We start from the raw sequence: 18,780 nt of genomic DNA on the forward strand, positions 1-18,780 counted from the left end.
GACACCACCTCCTGTTCACCTTTTTTAGCCTCCTTATTGGTTACTTCTACCCTGGCACCGCCCCTTGAAGGCGTAGTGCACACTTACAAGACTCTCTATTGGCTCACTGCAGCTATTATCGTCATTCTCTTATAGCACCAGCGCGCGGCTCCCCATTGGCTCCTCGCTGTCTCTCTCTTCCGTCCCACTACCTACGCAACCCACGGATCTCCTACTTTTCTGGCCTTTCTGTTCACTCCCTGCTGCCCCCATCGCCTGTAGCCATTCCATTTTCCCCGCCACACCAGCTCACACTTCCCCATTAGCTATCCTACATCTGCCCTTTTCATCCCGGGCCCGCGCCCCCCACGCCTTCAGGCCTCTCCATTGATTCCTCGAGCATCCCGCCTCCTACACCGCCCACTCTCGGGCATCCCCATTGGTTGTGTGCTTCCCCTGCACGCGCTTCATCGCCTACGTCACGCATGCGCGGCTCCCCATTGGCTCTCCGCTATACCTGTCTTCGTCTCACCGCCTACGTCCCCCGTGAGTCGTAACCCCCCGCCCGCGCTGGCCTTCCCATTGGCTGCCCGCCCCTTCAGGCCCTGCCCCCGCCGGTCCCGCCGCCGGTGCCGTCGGTGCCGCCGCCGCCGCCAATATGGCGCGCACGGCCCCTGTGGAGCCCCCGCTGCGGCATCCCGCGCCCCCCTCGCTGGCCTCGGGCGAGCCCCGCACCTCAGTAGAGGCAGCGGTGGCCCCGCGGAGGGTGCTGTTCGCCGACGAGGCCCTGGGGCTGCCGCTGGCGCAGCTGCGCCGCTACCGGCCGTGGGGCGGGCCCGGGGCGGGCAAGATGGCGGCGGCGGCCGGGCAAGATGGCGACGGCGGCGGGGCTGAGGACGACGATGGCGAGGATGGGGATGAAGGGGAGGAGGAAGAGGAGGCTTGCCCCGAGCCCTCGCCGCTGTGCCCCGTTCCCGCTGGCGGGGGGTTTTACCTGGTGCCCACATTTTCGCTGCCGCCCGCGCCGGGCCGTCTGGAGCGCTTGGGGCGCGTCATGGTGGAGCTGGAGGCGCTGCTGCCGCCTCCCGGAGCAGTTCCCGGGGGTGCCGGGGTGTGGGTGCCTGGGGGGCGCCCGCCAGTGCTGCGAGGGTTGGTCCGCGTGCTGAACCGCTCTTTCGAGAAGGTGGTGCACGTGCGGGCCTCACACGACGGCTGGGCTTCCTTCTGCGACCACCCAGCACGCTACGTCCCGCGCAGCCCGCCGGGGGCAGGAGCGGGAGGACCAGGAGCAGGAGATCCCATCTTGGATCTGGGCCTTGGCCTGGGCCCTGGCCAGGTGTCCGCCTCCTCGCCCGACGACGGTGGCCGCACCGACCGCTTTGCCTTCCAGCTGCCCTTTGCTGAGGGCGCGGGCGATGGGGCGCGCCTGGACTTCGTGGTGCGCTATGAGACCCCCGAGGGCACTTTCTGGGCCAACAACCACGGCCGCAACTACACAGTTCTGCTCCGGATTGCACCCGCTCCCATTCCCACTGATGCCGAAGGGCTGCTCCAGCAGCAGCAGCTGGAGCCACAGCCCGAGTGCCAGGGCCCCGTGGAGGCTGAGGCCAGGCAGCTGAAGAGCTGCATGAAGCCGATGAGGCGCAGGTAATGTCTGCCAGCGCCACCTCCGCCAACGCAGGGCTGTGTTTAGGATGGAGGACAAGCATTCCAACAGCCCTCAGGCCTGCTCTCCAGGACAGGGAGGAGGGCATGTTCAGTCAGTTAGTCAAAGAGTAATGGAGACCAAACATGTGCTAGTCCGTGTTTTAATTACTGGGGTTTCATTGATTTATTGAGGTCCACTGTAAAGCCCTGAACAAGACAGACATCTTCCCTGCCCTCAAGGTTCATACAAGCTTTTATAATCGTGGTTTGAAAAAACCCACAGGTATATAAGATACATAGGATAAGATTAACTGCTGAGAGAAAAGTAAAATAGAGTAAGGGGATAGTTCGGGAGGGAATAGCTGCTTTAGGCAGGATGTTTGGGGAGGGCCTTTGAGGGAGTGAATCCTGGATGCTGATAAAGAGTTATGTACAGATATGGGGGGGGGTTGTAGAAAAGGGAACAGGGAGGACTTTCTGAGTAGGTGCTGTTTAAACTGAGCCCTGAATGATAAAGAGGAATAGCTATGCACATGTAATGGGAGCAAGGGTGTTCTAGGGAGGGAGAACAGCAAGTGCAAAGGTCCTGAGGTGGGAATGAACCTGGTGTGAATGAAGGATAATGTGCTGGAGTGAAGAGAACTGCAGTGATATGGTAGTGTGGACCAAGGGTGTTGCCAGTGGGAGGCGGGGAATCTGATCCCCATTTGATGGAGCAGGAGGCCAGGGTTCCAGAGGGAGAAACTGGTTGAGGAAGTGATGGCACCTGTCTTTTCCAGTTCAGCCATGTCTGACCTTGAATCCTGTGCACTCTTTCCTGCTTTGCTCTAATATAGTCTGATATCTCCTGTGGAGTTGAGGGGCTGAGACCCTGCTTTCACAGGCAAGCAGTGCCTCTGGCAGAGGCAGAACCAGATGGGCCTGAACTGGAAGCTCTTGATCTTTGTTTTTGCTGTACCACCTGTGACGGACCATTCAGGTCCTGGGAGAATGAACCGGTTAACCCCAGAAGGTCTTAATATAAGATTCTCCTAGGTTTTCTTTATCAAGTTGCGAGTTCTTCAAGAGTAGCAGCCAGGCCTGATTTTGAGGGGAACCACCTAAGTCTAACCTGGGATAAGTAGATTCTCAGTGCACTTGTGGGAAATGCATACATTTCCCTGCTCTTGGGAGGACTGGAAATTGGAATGGGAAAATGCTTTTTGGATCTTGTATATGCTTGATCAGAAGCCTCTGGTTTCAGCAAGATGTTTGTGATTCTGGCAAGGTCTTAGGCTGTGAGTGGTTTGAAAGGTCTAGCTTGGGTCTGGTGCACAGATGTGCCTGGGTAAGTGAGCAAGCAGATAAGTACCCACTTACCATCCAGCGAGCCCCACAGTAACCTGAACAGGGCAGGCAGCAAGACTGTCCTTACAGTGGTAAGAGTGTGGATTCTGACATCAGTGCCTGAGTTTAAATCCTGGTCCGTCTATTAGCCTTGTGACCTTGGGCAACTCATCTCACTGCACTGTACCTCAGTACTCTCATCTGTAAAACAGATAATTAGTGCACCTACTTCACAGGAGACGAGTAAGAGCATTCGGAACTGAGCCTGGCTTTTAGCGGGGCCATATAGGTGTCAATATTAACACTTAGGGAATCACAGACAGTTTCTTGGATTCTGCTCCCCGTCTCTGCTCTGCCCGTCATCAGCTATGTAGCCTTGCATCAGTTTCTTCATCTGTGAGCCTCAGTTTTTCCATCTGCTAAACGGAAGTGACAGTCACTTTGGTGCTTGGATTGGATGCAGCAAGCATGGGCAAGGTAACTGAAGCATGGTGGCAGCTTCACAAGATTGACAGTGGCCAGCATTTACTGATCTCTGTGAGAGCTTTGAGTTTGTTCTCTCTTGAGTCCTGCTGTGCATGCTCTGCTGTAGATGCTATGATTATGCCCATTTAATAGAGGGGAAAACTGAGGTAGCTCAGAGAAGTGAGCCAACTTGTTCAAGTATACTCAGCTAGTGACAGGACCAGGGAGGAGAGATAGGGACATTTTAAAAAGCTACTGTTCCTCTTGAAGGCCTGATAGGATTCAGGGCAAATTCTACATTTTACTCCTGGTGTTTCTATGTTTCCAGCATGTCTTGCTTTCCGTTTATCTTTTTTTTCTTTATTGATCTTAAGTTTAAAGCTCAATAGATTTTTACATATGTACGCCTTTGTGAAACCATCACCTAGATCAAGACAATTGAGTTGTTCCAGTGCCCCAGAATCACCTTCATTTCTGTCACTTTTCCCAAGTTGTCATCCCAGGCAGCTGTCGTGGGAGCTCTGTCTAAGACGTGACAGTTTGGGTAGCAGAGTTTGGTCATTTTAGAGTGTGAAAGGAAGGGAACAGAGAAATCAAAAGCTTGCAGGGCCAAGGTGGGTGGAGAGGGTGTTTTTCTTTTAAAATACATGGGTGGTTTTAAGGAGAAATTGAAGCGGCCCGTTCAGACAATTGTTTTGGTATCTGGCCCCAGGTCTGTGGTTCCTAACATGACTTGTGATATTATTTTAAGTGGGCAGATGGCTTTTGATAGCTTCTTTATCTTGATCTCAGCTCTTGCAAAGGGGAGGTTGGTGCTCATTGCAAGATCAGCGATGATCAGTGATAAGATTTTCTTTGTAGGTCGGTGGCTTTCTTGGCGAGTACATTTCAACTTATTATTGTTTTAAAACCTGGGTGCTGCCGGTGACATGGAGCGCTGTTGAAGAACAGCCACTCCCTGCGACCCAGCGCTCTTAGGAGATGGTAGAGGATCTTAGGGGCTAGCCTTCTGTGGGAGCCCTGTCATAGAAGGCTTCCCATTGAGAAAGTATTGGCTGCAGGCCCATTGTGCACCAGCACAGCCACATCATGTTGGGGCATGGGAAAAGTCTGTGCTAGCCCTTGGGATACAGCTCAGAAACTGAAATGGCTGCATTCCTCAAGTTGCTGGACTAGGCTTTTGATAACCCTCAGGCTTAGAGATGACCCATCAACAAGCATTTATTGAAGGCCTGCCATGTGCTGTACACAGTGCTAGGTTCAAAGAGGGCAAAAACTGCAGACTGGTGCTAAGTTGTCAAAGGGTTGGTGGTGAAACTGGGTGGGAGGGGCAGGGATGGAGGACTTGTTGAACAAGACCTGGCAGAGACCCTGCAGAGTATTTGTGTGCACAGTCTTATCTAATCCTTTCAACGTTCTCTGTGAGAAAGAGTGTTTTCTTCCTTCTTTTCTGGATGAGCAAACTGAGGCTCCCAGAGTCCAGAATCCCAAGACCGGTGTGGGGAGGAGAGTCTTCCAGGTCTGCCTTGACATACACCCTTGGGAAGTGTCCTATTCCTCTTAAAAATAAAGACCAGGAGGGCCTAAGCATGTCCTTTGAGCACCTCCTGCCTTCTCCCCTAGTCTGACCTCCAGGTCTACTTGTGTCACCTCACGCCATCCTTTGCCTTCTGAGCTTCTGTCACTAGGGTCTTTCCAAGGTGCTTTGCCCTTTCCTGCCTCAGAGCCTTTGTCCCTGCTGTTTCCCTCACCAAGAATGTTGGTCCTGTGCCCCTTGCAGTGCCTCATTTTGATCCTTCAATTCCCCTCCTGGAAGACTGTCCATCCCAATGACCTCAGGCCCAGGTCTTTTTATAGCACTGATCAGCCAAGCAGGCAAGCCCTGATAGAGACTGTCATATAGCAGAGCAGATGAGCATTTCCACAGATCCAGGATCACTTTCCACCCTGCCTGGCAGTCCTACTATATTCTGATTCACTCTTGTCCCTAAAGTGACTCTTTTGAATGTTCTTTACCTTCAGACTTCCTGCTTCAAAAAAAACAAGTAGAAACCATAAGAATGAAACTCCCTATGACTTGTATCCCCCAAGCCTGCAAACTGATTTCTGACCTTTGTGTTTCCTCCCTTAGGCCAGTCCCCTACTTAACACTCTGGGTTCCATTTTTCTGCAACTTGCTCCAGAACCTGACCTAATCAGTTACACTTTCTCTTCTGGCAGCTTTTCACTGCCCTCCTCGGCTGAGCCTCTCTATTGGCCTTTATACATGCCAGCGTCTCTACTGTCTTAACTATATGTCATTTGACCTCACTTCTGTGCATGCTGCTCCTGGCTAGCACCCAATCACCCTTCTCTCCTTCACTGTTGACCCATCTCTGAAGAGGTACCTACACCTCTCCACTCACTCCTGCCCCTGCATCTACCAGATTCCACAGGGGTATTTTTGTTTTCTTGAAGTGATTGAGCACTCCTATTTAAAATACTTTCTTTCCTTGCCTTGGGACCACCCTCTGCTGTGTTTCCTCTGAACTCTCTGGCCCTTCTCTTTCTCTCTGCTCTTTTCTTCAGCCTCATATGTATTATCTCAGTACCTCTACTTGGCTGATGTCCCAAAGATGCCTCAAACTCTCCTCGTTCAAGATTGACTCCATCACCTCTTCCATAGAGTCCTGAGCAGCCCCTCACTCCCCAACCCCTCCATTGCTCATTTTTCTTCTAAGCGTCCTAAGCCCTCTCTGACCCTGTAGTCTGGGCCAAGGCTCCTTGTTCTAGGGCATTCTTTCCTTTTCTGAAGGCCCTGGCCTCAGTTTGTACTTAGACGTTCATTAGGGGATTATTGGATGACCCTTTCTGCCCTGCTAGACTGTAAGCTCCGTGAGGGGTAGGGACATGGTCTGCTTTTGTTCACTGCTGTATTCCCACAGGGCCTGTCATGGTGCCTGGCACTTAACAGGTGCTCAATAAATGTTTGTTGAAAGAATGAGTGTGAGTATCTTTTTTTGATATCTTCCTGCACACTGAATTGTAAGCCTTCTAGTCGGATTTGCTCACCATTTTGTCTCCAGGGTCTGTCCCTGGGCTGATGCACAGTAAGGCCTCCATGATTTTTAGGTGTACCTGTAGGCGAATGAATGGGGACCTGACTTGCTATCCGAGTTAGCAATTGGGACATCAGAACAATCAAAGTTGAAACAGGACAGGCCAGGGGTCATCTTAGTTGTCTGGAGAGTGAGGATTTTAGTGGGAAAGTGATCCTCTTATTCCATGGAAAACTAGTAGGGCATCATGGTCAAGGATGTGGGCCTGAGGCCACATTTTATGAAAATGGTACAGCCGGGATCTGAGCTGGTAGCTCCTGCTCTGACACCCCAGTTCTCAACTGCTGTGCCAGGCTGGGTGATGGGTCTTACCAGCTGGGCAAGTTTCCTTCCTCTTCAGAGCCTCAGTTTCTTTCAGAAATTGGGAATTTGGAGGGGAGTACTGTTGGTTAAGCACTTGAAAGGCAATTTCCAAATATTTCCTCAATCTGCCAAACAGCTCTCTGAGGTAGGCATTACTATTATACCCTCTTCACAATGAGGAAACTGAGGCACAGAGAGGTTAAGTAACTTGCTCTAGGTCACACAGCTGGTAGGTGGCAGAGCTGGGGTTATTCAAAACTACATGTCATGACCCTTTATTGAGATGTGAGATCAGTTTATTGGATTCCAACAAACATTAAAAAACAGTATAGAAAATAATGAGTGCATCACAACATGTAGTAAAGGTAAGTGTTCAAAGAACAACTGGTTTTCAGATATATGTCTATATGTTTACACATGTATGAGCATGTGCTGGGTTATGATGTAAAATGTATCTCTTACTGTGGGTTACTGCGAAGTGAATAGAGGCATTGCTTTAACAGAAACTCATGGCACAATAAACTGCTCAGCTTCCTCCCTCCACCCTACTGGGTTGTCCGTAAGTTCCAGAACTGACACGCACAGCTGGGGAAGGCAAAGCAGTGCCCCACATAACTTGGCTTTCACAGCCTCCTTCAAAGCCCATTGAAAGCAGATGGCTCAGGGTAACTGGGATTCCAAGTATCTTGGGCAAGTTTCCAAAGCCGCCTGTCCCCTTGGAGAGTCAGCATTATCTCTGGGCTGACTGCATGGGAGCTGGAGTCTACTGAGTTTCCCTTTGGGTTTCACTGCATGACCCACTTTGGGCTGGCCAGGTTCTTTGAAGACACGAGTGTTGGGGGGTGCTCTCAGAGGACTTGGTGGTGGTGGTAGTGATATGACATCCCTAAAAGTCTGCTTTGCTCTTCTCCATGGGGGTTGTCAGCCATCACTTGCTCACTCACTGTGTGATGATGCACTTTTTTGTTCTGTCTTGGCTGGCCTAGGCTGGGGCCCCCAGCAGCTCTTTCTAAAACCCCACTCCCAGTCTCAGCTGCCATCAGGTCAGAGGCCATTGAGTCTCCTGATGGCAGGAAGACTTCTCACGCCCAGGAGACAGGCGTGCAGGCCTGACATGGCCCCTTCTAGGCCACACTATCTTGACTAGCTCTCAGGAGAGCACCCAGAAGATGCATGCCCAGGATGCCCCCTGATCTGTGTGCTCTAGCTTGTGACTACTCATAACCCTTAAGGTGATACCATGTGGCATGTGTGGGGTTGGTGCCAAAAGGGCAGGTTTCCTTCTGAAAAATTAGCAAGCACACTGGAGGTACAGTTTTGTTCTTAATCTCCTTCTCCATTTTTCTAAGAACCCCTTTTCTCTGTTACCGATTAGTGAGTCAGTTTACATTTGTACTCCCATTTCTTTTACTATCCTCCTTTTGATTAAAATCCTAGCTGCCTCCGAATATTTACTGTGAAAGACAGTTAAAGGATAGTGTTGTTTTTTTTTTTTTAGTGTTTTTTTCTTTTTAAGGCCCAAAGTTTCGAACTGTCTTCAAAATGGAACATTCTTTGGATGTTATCAGAGTGGTGTGTAGTTAGTAGTTAGTGTGTATAGACAGTTCCTTGAGCCTCAGTTTCTGCATTTGTGAACAGTTTCTGCAAAAGGAAGGGTATTGCTTTGAAGGATAGATATGAAGGTTTTCAGATGACTTAGGTGTATCAGTGAAAAGGGTCCATGGTGGAGGAGGAGAACGATAGACGTTTGTGCCTCCTGCTTTCATTTCTCTGATGTTGGAGGAAGGGAGAGTGACCTGTGTACTTCTGCTGACTTCGTGGATCTTGGGATTGGCTGAATTGCTTGACCCAATTTTTGGATGTTCCCCCTCTTCTCACCCTCCCTGGCTGTGGAAGAGATGTCCTGGGGGCAGAAGGGTTGTTATGTCTTTGTTTTTCTTCTCTCTCTTCCTTCAAATGGACCGTGGAGTTCTTTCTCTGTTGGTTGCTGCATGCGGAGTTCCCCCTCTTATCTTTCATATACACCCAGGGCTCTGGAGTGGCTTTTATAAGCCATGTTGTTGTGTACATGCACTGGGCCAGATGGCAGGGGAAGGCTGGCTTAGTCCTGCCCTGGAAGGAGGGTTGCCTGTCTGTTTGTTTGTGGGTCTTAAGGATGCTTGAGAAGACCCTAGGAAGATGACATTTTCTTTAATGAAGGACTACATTAGTAAAAGAAGTCAGCAGAAATTGTGTTGGGCTACAAATCCAAAGACTTGGATTTTCAACCTACTCAGGGGACTGGTGCAGGACCAAGCTAGTTTGCTTCAAATCCCCCTTTCTCATCCATGAAGTGCAGGAGATGATGGCTGAGCTCCTAAAGTCACCCACTGCATGCCCTGTAGTCTCTGATTCTGGGAGGTGTGAGCCCCAGTCTGTGAGAAGGACAGATTGTCCTTTCTGGATCTTCCAGATCCATGTGCATTGTTCAAGCTTCCTCCCCAAGAGTGCTAATAAAAAGCAGTTCTTTCAGCCATTTCTGTGTCTGGTGGTCTCTTAGCCACATGTCCCACAAAGGCAGGGAAACTGAGAATGACAGTGTGGGCAAAAGGCAGATCGAAAGCAAAGCTTGAATGAAGATGGAGGGAGGGATCTTGTCCATTATTGCTGCTTCCTATCTATTCTGGAGAGGATTGGAGATGGGGCTGTGGTAAGATCCCAACCTCCCTCGTCAGTTTGTTGGTTGAGAGCACAGACTTAGGAGCTGAAAGGCCTAGGTTTCTATCTTCACTGCATGACTGAGCTGTTTACTTGGCTTCTGTTTCATCATCTGTAAGATAAGGATAAGGATAAGGATAATAATACTGTCTACTTCAAAAGAATAAAAGTATCTCATAGGGTTCTCATGAGAATTAAGTGAATACATGTGAAGCTATGCTACGAAGTACCATAGTAAGCAATATATTCAGGTCAGCTAGTGATAATTCTGTTTCTATAGGTAATTGTGAAGATAATTGATTATATGTTTTCAAAAAAGTTGCAACCACTTCCAGAAGTGTCAATATCATACTGTTACTTCTTAGAAAGAAAAAACATCTGAGCTATTGCCTCAGCTCTTCTCAGGTCTCCACATGATTTTAGTTAATGGTTCCCTCATTGGAAACAGCTGATACTCATGAGAACAATGATTTCCGCATGATCCTCGTGCCCTCACCTGTGGTAGGGACTGGGTGAAATACACTTGGTTTCTACCACTGAGACCTTGGGGTCACACTTGCCTGGCGAAGGAGGAAAAGATCAACAAATATTTCTTCAGCCCCTGCTCTGTGCTAGGCCCTGGTGTCTAGCTTGAAGTCCTCATTTCCCACGACTGCCCTGTGCTTGGTGTAAACATCCTGGCTCCTCTGTGCTCCGTTTTAAGATGAGGAGGTGAGGTTCAGGAAGGTTAAGTATCCTGTCGGGCTGATACAGCGATGGGTGGAGGGTTGGCGGAGGGACCTAGGCCTCTGTGACCTCAAATCACTGCCTTTTTTTCTGACCTTCCCGTTTTCCATTTGCTTCCTTTCTTCCTGTTGCTGTTTCCTGTGCCCCACAGTCCTCACTTGCCATTTCTTGGAAAAGATGGTTTCCTCCAAAGCCAGAAATATACCTAGAGAAATAATCCAAAATGTTCATTAAGCTATGTCCAATGGTGTCTGCTGAAGTCTGCTTTGCGAGAGCAAGATGAAAAAACAACCTAGCTGCCCAGTAGGAAGGGAATGACTATGTACGTTAAGGTCAGCCCATGTGATAGAAGCAGTAAGCAGCCATTTCAGATGGTTACAAAAGTATATAATTCTGCTTCTTACTGTTAAATGGACAAAACCAGCTGCAAAATTTTGCCTGTAGAATCTAAATGATTCGTAGAATGTGTGGAATGAAATTTTCCAGAACAGTAATGGTGGTTGCCTCTGGCTGATGCATGACTTTTCTCCTGCTTCTTTACACGTTCCTGTATTTCGTCAGTTTTCTACAGTGAGTGTGTTGACTTTATGACCAGAGGATAGAGAGAGGCAGCAGAAGAGAAACTGCAGCTATCAGGTGAGGGTGGGCCAGCAGAGAGGCTCAGAAAGTGCCGGTAGGTGGCAGAACTGGCCTTTCAGGGCATCAGATCCATGCATTCTCTCCTCCGCCCCACAGGCCTAACGAAGAGCTGAAGATGAAGAGTGCGGACGATAATACCCCTGCTGTGGGTAAGCAATTGGCAGGCTGTGGGAATTTTAGCTTATATTTACCATTTCTATCTTCCTCGCCTTTCTCCATAAATTAAGAGGCACCCTCTGCCTTAGATTGTCACAGAAAGCTTCAGAGGCAAATCTGACAACTGGCTAGAAGCATATATTTTCTTAATCAAACCAGGCCAGTTCATATACTTGCCTGGCCCCAACGCTGTCCTCCTCTTTCCAGCAGAGCGTCCTGATGTCCAGGAGACAGTGGGTCCCTTGGTGGCCCCCACACCTCTCCGTCCGTGGCCCCAGATGACACTTCAGGTAAGTAGACCTGGCAGCCTCTGGATGAACTGCCCGATGAGAGGCTGGGTGGTGCGGGCTGACTTGCTCTGGGTCAACCCTAGGTAGGAGTTTGTTGCTATTTAGTCGCTAAGTTGTGCCCAGCTCTTTGTGACTCCATGGACTGCAGCACACCGGGCTTCCCTGTCCTTCACTATCTCTCGGAGTTTGCTCAAACTCATGTCCACTGAGTCGGGGGAGACCCCCAAGTCAGAACTTGGTGGCGGAAGGGTAGAATGCAGTTATTTGCCTGGGCTTATAGAAATGTCATTTGTTTAGCAAATGTTTATTGAGTGCTTGCTCTGTGCCAAGCACTGTTATGGACACTGGTAACAGAGTAATGACCAAAAACACTGTCTTCATGGGGCTTACGTACATTTTAGTGGAATGAGACATAGTAAAACAAAGTAGTAGTTAAAATATATTGTATTTTACCAATTAAAAAACAAATTTTAAAAATATGGTATTTTAGATGATGAGTGCTAAGGAAAAAAAATAAAGGGATAAGGAGAGAGAGTGTGTGGATCTGTGTGTGGGAGGGGGGTTTAGAGGAGGGGAGATGTTTGCAATTTCAGATTGGATCGCCAGGGAAGGCCTTGGTGGTCAGTGAGATTTGAGTGAAGAGCTGAAGAAAGTGAAATAGTGAGGCATGCGGATAACTAAGGGAAGAACATCTCAGGCTAGTGCAAAGTCCCCAACCAGGGCTGTGTCTAATATGTGTGAGGAGGTCAGTGCAGAGGGGCAGAGTGAGTGCAGGGGAGCGGCAGGAGGTGAGGTGGGAGAGGTTGGGGAGGACAGATTGTGTGGGACCTCATGGGCTGTGGAGAGGACTCTGGCTTTTACTCTAAATGGCAGGGGAACAGAGTGGGACTGTGATCTGACTTAGGGTTTAGCAGGTTCCCTCTGGCTGCTTTGAGGAAAATAGACCGTGGGATTGAGGGCAGAAGCTGGGGGACCCTTAGGAAGAGGAGGTTACTGCAGTGGTCCAGGTGAATGATGCTGGTGCTGGCAGGGAGAGAGATTCTAGAGATGTAAGTGTGTGTGTGTGTTAACTTTTAACTATAAAGATTTTCAAACGTATCAAAGTAAAGAAACCAGGAATTCCCTGGCAGTCCAGTGGTTAGGACTCCATGCTTCCACTGCACAGGGCATGGGTTTGATCCCTGGTCAGGGAAATTAAGATTCTGCATGCCATAGGAGCAGCCAAAATAATAATAAGGAAACTAGTATAAGGAATCCACATATCACCCAGCTTCAACAAATTATAGCACATCCATTGCTACTTTTTCTATACTCCACCCACCCCTTCTTCTTGCCTTCCCTGTGAAATTATTTTGGAGAAGATTTAGACATGTCATCCACGAATACTTCAGTTTGTATTTCAGAAAATTAAGCACTCAAAAAAAAACACCCACAATGCATTGTTCCCGCTCAGAAGATTAACAGTAATTCCTTAGTATTACCAAATATTTGGTCAGTGTTCAAATTTCCTTATATTGGAAGTGTTTTAGGGTCCAAACAAGGTCAACACATTGCATTTGGTTGATGAGTCTTTTTAGAATTTTAAATCTATCTTACAATTTGTTTGTTGAAGAAAACTTGTTTGTCCTATAGAGTTTCCCACAGTCTGGATTTGGCTGATTGCATCCACGTGGAAACACATTTCTACTTTATTTTTATTAATTTATTCTATTTGATTTGATCTAACTCCGGGAGTTGGTGATGGACAGATAGGCCTGGCGTGCTGAGATTCATGGGGTCGCAAAGAGTCGGACACGACTGAGCGACTGAACTGAACTGAATATTAGATTTAATTAATTTATTAATCTATTAATTTTTATTAAATAAATTTATTAAATCTGTTATTAAAGTAAGTTAAATAGAATCAATTCTATTTACTTCTATTTCCATTTTATTTATTAGCTGGAATTTTTCTCTAAAGAAAGGCTTTTGCACATCAACTATTTGGCTACCTTGAGCATATATACACTGAGGATATATGTAGTTTGTATAGAAAAAGCTGGATAAATATTTAAAATTTTCCCTTTCATTTACCAGTTTTCAGAAGAAATGAACACCAAAGGTGACCAATTAGGGATTTAAGTTTTGGGGTGGCATTATTAATATAATGAATTTTAAACATATTTGATGAGTTTCAACCCATTGCACCTATTTATTTATTTTGATAATAAATTGAACTGCATAAGTTGAACTGTCTCTGGCCAGTGGGAGTTTATTTTCACTGGCTCCAGACTTGTTATGACACATCCCCAACATTCTTTGAGCACTTTCTCACATTCTGGTATGTCAATATGTCACAACCTCGTCTTGTGCTTTTCCTGCCCCAGACTTGAAAACAGTCATTTATTTCAGGATCCCTGGTTCCTTTTAGTGGAGAATGGTATTTAGAAACCAAGATCTGGGAGCTAGGAATGCTTGTTGCTACTAGACTGGTCATTGTTTCTAGGCCTTGTCAAAAGACAGTTCTAGGAAATACAATTTTTTTAAAGAGAAAATACATGAATTCATATGGATGTCCTGGATATGTTTTGGAGGTCAGTCAATAGTTTTTACTGATAGTTGTTCACCAAATATTGGTGCCCACTGAATTCCTTAGCTTTATGATCTGCAGGGAGTTCCCTTTTATTCCATCTATTTTAATATAGGCATAGTCTTTGGAGTTAAGGAAATTATAGTTCTTTAAGGAGTTTTCATCTGGAAACACTTGTGGGGCTGGGTGCAGGCTGTCACCAGTTCTCACTGTCTCTGCTTGTTTCTCTGCCTCCCCTGCCTCTTCATTCCCTTCCCTTTCTCTCCACTCCCACGTCCTCCCCTCATGGTTTCCAGGTTTCTGAAGTTACAGTGACTGGCAGACCCCCAGAGGAAGGTGATGTCATCAGAAGCAGCCTGCCTGTGACTTTCACAGAGGTTCCCCAGGCACCGGCCATCAGGATTCCCCTCTCTTCCACTCTCTGCGGCCTGGGTCGCTCTCCCCGGGACCAGGCCTCAGGGCCCGATGCAAGTGAGGGGGCAGCTGGGCCTCTCTTGGAACCGAGCCAGCGACAGATGGAGGCCACGTGGGAAGTATCCAGCGAGAATGGAAGGGGCCGAAAGGAGCCCTTAGTGGGAGCTATCATGGATGAGCCTCCCAGGGGGCTGGAGGTTGTGAGTGGGTTGGAGGAGCTGCTTGGAGAGGACACCATCGACCAGGAGCTGGAGCAGCTCTACCTGTCCCACCTGAGCCGCCTGCGGGCTGCTGTGGCTGCTGGTGGGGTGGGAGGTGGTGGGGAGGGCCCCGTAGATGGAGGGGTGTCCCCCAGCCATCCCCTGGGCATACTCACAGACCGCGACCTGATCTTGAAGTGGCCTGGCCCTGAGCGGGCCCTGAACAGTGCCCTGGCTGAGGAGATCACGCTGCACTATGCCCGGCTGGGGCGCGGTGTGGAGCTCATCAAGGACACTGAGGACCCTGATGAGGAGGGGGAGGGGGAAGAGGGACTCTCCATCATACCCTCCAGTCCAGAAGGGGACACCCCTAAGGAATCACCTCCAGAAATCCTCTCGGGGGCCCCTTCTGTGGTAGCCACTATGGGAGATGTGTGGCTCCCATGGGCGGAGGGTTCTGGATGTAACAGCCCTGTGGTTCTGGGTATAGAGGGTCAATTCAGTGGGGCTCCAGAGAAGGGGACAAGCAAGGACTCTGACTCTTTGCATATGAATAGGATGATATCTGGGGTGACTGGGTTCTCAGGGGCCACAGAAGCCCAGATGGAGTTTACCACTGGGTTGGGAGACAGGTTGATTTCTATCTCTGGCCAGGAGCCAGCTGCTCTAGTCCTGCAGGGACAAGATTTCTCCCTCCTTGGTCCCTTAGGGACTGAAGTCTGTCCTTCCAGCCTGGCCAGGCCCCAAGTAAGCCCCCAGGATGAAGGGGGTTCAGGCCCAAGCCTTGAGCCCCCAAAGAGGTCTCCTACCCTAGCAGACCCTGCAGAGAGTGTGTGTGTATTGCCTCCCCAGCTCTGGGGACCCCTGACCCAGACTCTGGGAGTCCTAGCTGTGCTGGTGGTGGTCCCTGTGGCTCTGAACAATGGTATGTCCCTCCTGGTGCTTGCACTGTGCCTCTCTCTGGTCTGGTTCTTGTAGGAGCTGCTTGTGAGATGACCAATAACAGGTTTCCCCTCTCTGGGGAGGGGCAGCCCCTGCATCACCCCCCCCCCTCCCCAGAGGGTTCAGATGGGAATGTGTGGTCTGTTCAGTGAACAGTCCTTTGCTTCTGAGAATGCTCAACTGGAGAGAGGCCTCTCTGTCCCTCAGCTCTCCAGTCAGTACAGGGTTCCCTGTGGCAATACCAGTGGCGAGAAGTGGCATGGGGGGATGGTATAAGAACTTGCAGAATGGAATTGGGCATGTCCTCCCCTCCCACCCCACCCTCAAGCCTGTATTTATTTTTGTATAATTCTCTGGTTGAGGGAGAGTGGTCATGAGCTGGTCTTGGGGCACAATTACCCAGAGATGTATTTATTAACAGCCAACCTGTGCAACCTGCTGGAGCTTTATTTTTAATTTAATTTATATAGAGTACCTATTATTATACGCCACAATAGAACTCTATGAGAAACGATGTGTCTTGTTGTGCAGTGTTTTCCTCTTTGGGCCTAAATGTGCAGGGTGGCCACAATCTGTGGAAGGACCTCGGTGGAGAGTGGATGGGGGTGGATGGGTGGGGTGGGATATGGTCATACCTGCTGTTGCTGCTTCAATAAGTCCTTGAGGATCTTTGTCACCTCACCTTATGGTACTAATGTGTAGCCTGGTGGTCTTGCAGGAGTGGGGCCAGATCCTTTGATCTTTTCCACCTTCTGCCAGGAAGGGAAGAAGAATGGGGGCCACATGAGTGTTTGATGTCACACATATGACTATGACACATGGCCAGCTGTGGATGAGGGGATATTGATTGTGAATCAGCCACAAGGTTTTGAGGTTAATGAAAAACAAAAACAGCCTGTGACACTAACAGGGAGAGCCCTCTGCCCTCAAGATTGGGATGGCCTCAGAAAGAACAGAGGACTTAATATGTCATAGTAGAGTTGCTGTCCAAAACATTGCATTCTAACTCAAAACTGGAAATCCAGAACCTTTGAAAGAAAGGATAGATGTATATACTGCATGCAAATGAAAAACTCTCTATAGCAAAATAAAACACCATATATTTATTTACTTGCCTTCACAGCAAAACTTTATGTCATCTTTCTTTAGTCCTTCTCCAGGGCTCCAATGCTTTTCTGAAACAGCTCCAATTGGATTTTTTTGCCTAGCCACTTCAGCAAAAGTGCTGAAGACACTGATGATACTCACATTATGCTATTGACAGTCATCTCAGACCTCATCTTACTTGATTGATTGACAGTATTTGACACAGTGGACCATCAACTCAACCTTGAAATCCTTTCTTCACTTGGTTTCCAGGATACCACACTCTTGTAAGTTTTCCTCTTTCCCCACTGACCACTCTTCTAGAACAGTACCTGGCACATAGTAAGTGTTCAATAAATACCTTTTGAGTGAAATAAGTGAACAAACAAATGTATGTGGGGCAATACAGAGATGTGGCTAGAGAACTTAGCTGATCATTCAGTGGTTACAACTCACTTCAGCTCCACAAGTGTTGATGTGTGCCCTGCTCTAGGACATAGAGGAAGGGGCCCACAGTCTAGTGGGGGAGACAGACACAGAGGAGGTTAGTATCACAGTGTGGTTAGAGCATTAGCAGCAATGGATCCAGTGAGGTGTGGGGGCCCTAGGACAGATGCTCAGTCCAGTATAGGGACTCTGAAAGCCTTCTTGGAGGATGTGGTGCCTGAGCTGCATTTTGAAAAACAAGAAATGGGAAGTTTGTGGCAGTTCAGTGGTTTGGCGCTTTCACTGCCACAGCCCAAGTTCCATCCCTGGTCAGGGAACTAAGATCCCATAAGCCACTTGGCACACAAAAAAGTGAACAAAACTAACAATAACCCTCCTTCTCCCCTACAAAACAAGAAGGAATCCAACATGTGATGAAGGGAAGAGAGGGCAGTCCCGTCAGAGGGAATAGCATTGCTGAGGTATGAAAGCAGAAAATAGCTTGTTGTTGTTCAGTTGGTAAGTTGTATCCAACTCTTTGTGACCCCGTTGACTGTAGCCTGCCAGGCTCCTCAGTCTATGAGATTTCCCAGGCAAGAAAACTGCAGTGGGTTGCCATTTCCTTCTCCAGGGGATCTTCCTGACCCAGGGATCAAACCTGTGTCTCCTGTGTCGGCAGGAGGATTCTTTCAACACACCCATATGTCAGCTTTTAATGAGGATACTCTGACTTTGTTAAGTATCAAGTTTAGACATGTGCCCTTGGCCTTCCACTGGTGTGATAATTTGCTCAGTGTCCAAAAAAGAAACTTTATGCCAATTGGGCTGAAAAATTAGGTAAAATGGACAAATCACTTGCAGACATATAACTTGCCAAAACTGTCTCAGATATCTTCAGTGGTAAAACGCTCTAAGGAATAATAAAAATGTGTAATAATTATATAATAATTCCAATTTTATAAAAGCAATTCTAGATTGTAGAAAAAGAGGGAGCATTTCTAATTCACTTTATGGGGCTTATATAACCCTGATACTAAAACCTTCTGAGTGAAAAAAGAATATTAATGAGATATTAATTAGAAAATAGATGTGAGGCTTCCCTGGTGGTTCAGTTGCTAAGACTCTGCACTCCCAATGCAGGGCCCCAGTAACTAGATCCCACATGCCACGACTAAGACCTGAAGCAGACAAATAAATAAATATTAAAAAAGAAAATAGATGTAAATGTTTTAAATTAAATAAAAACTTTCTGTCTTTGTTCAGGCTACTATAACAAAATAGTGTAGACTAGGTGGCTAATAGACAACAACATTTATTTCTCACAGTTATGGAGGCTGGGAAATTCAAGATCAAGTTGCTGGCAGATTTGGTGTCTGGTGAGGGCCAACTTCCTGGTTCATGGATGGCTCTCTTCTTGCTGTGTCCCCACACAGTGAAGGAACAAGGATGCTCTCTGGACTCTCTTTTATTAAAACACTAATCCCATTCATCACGGGCTTCCCTGGTTAATCAGCTGGTAAAGAATTCGCCTGCAATGCAGAAGACATGGATTCGATCCCTGGGTTGGGAAGATCCCCTGGAGAAGGGAATGGCTACCCCCTCCAGTATCTGGCCTAGAGAATTCCATGGACTGTATAGTCCATGGGGTTGCAAAGAGTCAGACATGACTGAGCGATTTTCACTTTCTCATTTTTCAATCCTGTTCATGAGGGCTCCACTTTCATGACCTAGTCACCTCCCAAAGACAAGACCTCCTGATACCCTCACATTGAGGATTAGGTTTCAACTTCTGAATTTTGAGGGGCCACAAACACACG

General features: G+C 48.1%; 2 protein-coding genes across 4 annotated transcripts in view; one reads left to right on the forward strand and one right to left on the reverse strand.

Annotated features, from left to right (window-relative positions):
* The window catches only part of FOXP3 (forkhead box P3), a 19,464-nt gene extending 18,136 nt beyond the window's left edge, over positions 1-1,328 (reverse strand). Inside the window, exon 1 of the mRNA XM_065915618.1 lies at positions 974-1,328. The gene's annotated coding sequence lies outside the window, so the exon portion shown is untranslated. The remainder of the gene's footprint in view (positions 1-973) is intronic.
* On the forward strand, positions 426-15,965 carry PPP1R3F (protein phosphatase 1 regulatory subunit 3F). 3 transcript variants are annotated; one of them, XM_065915614.1, is made up of 4 exons: positions 426-1,626; positions 10,977-11,029; positions 11,244-11,326; positions 14,192-15,965. In XM_065915614.1, the coding sequence occupies exons 1-4, from the start codon at positions 638-640 to the stop codon at positions 15,485-15,487; spliced, it is 2,421 nt and encodes an 806-aa protein (XP_065771686.1). In that variant the 5' UTR covers positions 426-637; the 3' UTR covers positions 15,488-15,965. The 3 variants fall into 3 exon arrangements, with proteins under 3 accessions (XP_065771686.1, XP_065771687.1, XP_065771688.1); XM_065915615.1 differs by having other exon boundaries at positions 11,247-11,326; XM_065915616.1 differs by lacking the exon at positions 426-1,626 and adding an exon at positions 10,202-10,877.
* Positions 15,966-18,780: the final 2,815 nt, after the last annotated feature.

The sequence above is a fragment of the Muntiacus reevesi genome, chromosome X (assembly GCF_963930625.1).
Source record: "Muntiacus reevesi chromosome X, mMunRee1.1, whole genome shotgun sequence".
NCBI classification, from domain to species: Eukaryota; Metazoa; Chordata; class Mammalia; order Artiodactyla; family Cervidae; genus Muntiacus; species Muntiacus reevesi.

Coding starts and splice junctions, on each gene's coding strand:
- PPP1R3F (XM_065915614.1), top strand. CDS start 638: ATGGCGCGCACGGCCCCTGTGGAGCCCCCGCTGCGGCATCCCGCGCCC. Junction 1,627..10,976: donor ATGAAGCCGATGAGGCGCAG/GTAATGTCTGCC, acceptor TCCGCCCCACAG/GCCTAACGAAGAGCTGAAGA. Junction 11,327..14,191: donor GGCCCCAGATGACACTTCAG/GTAAGTAGACCT, acceptor CATGGTTTCCAG/GTTTCTGAAGTTACAGTGAC.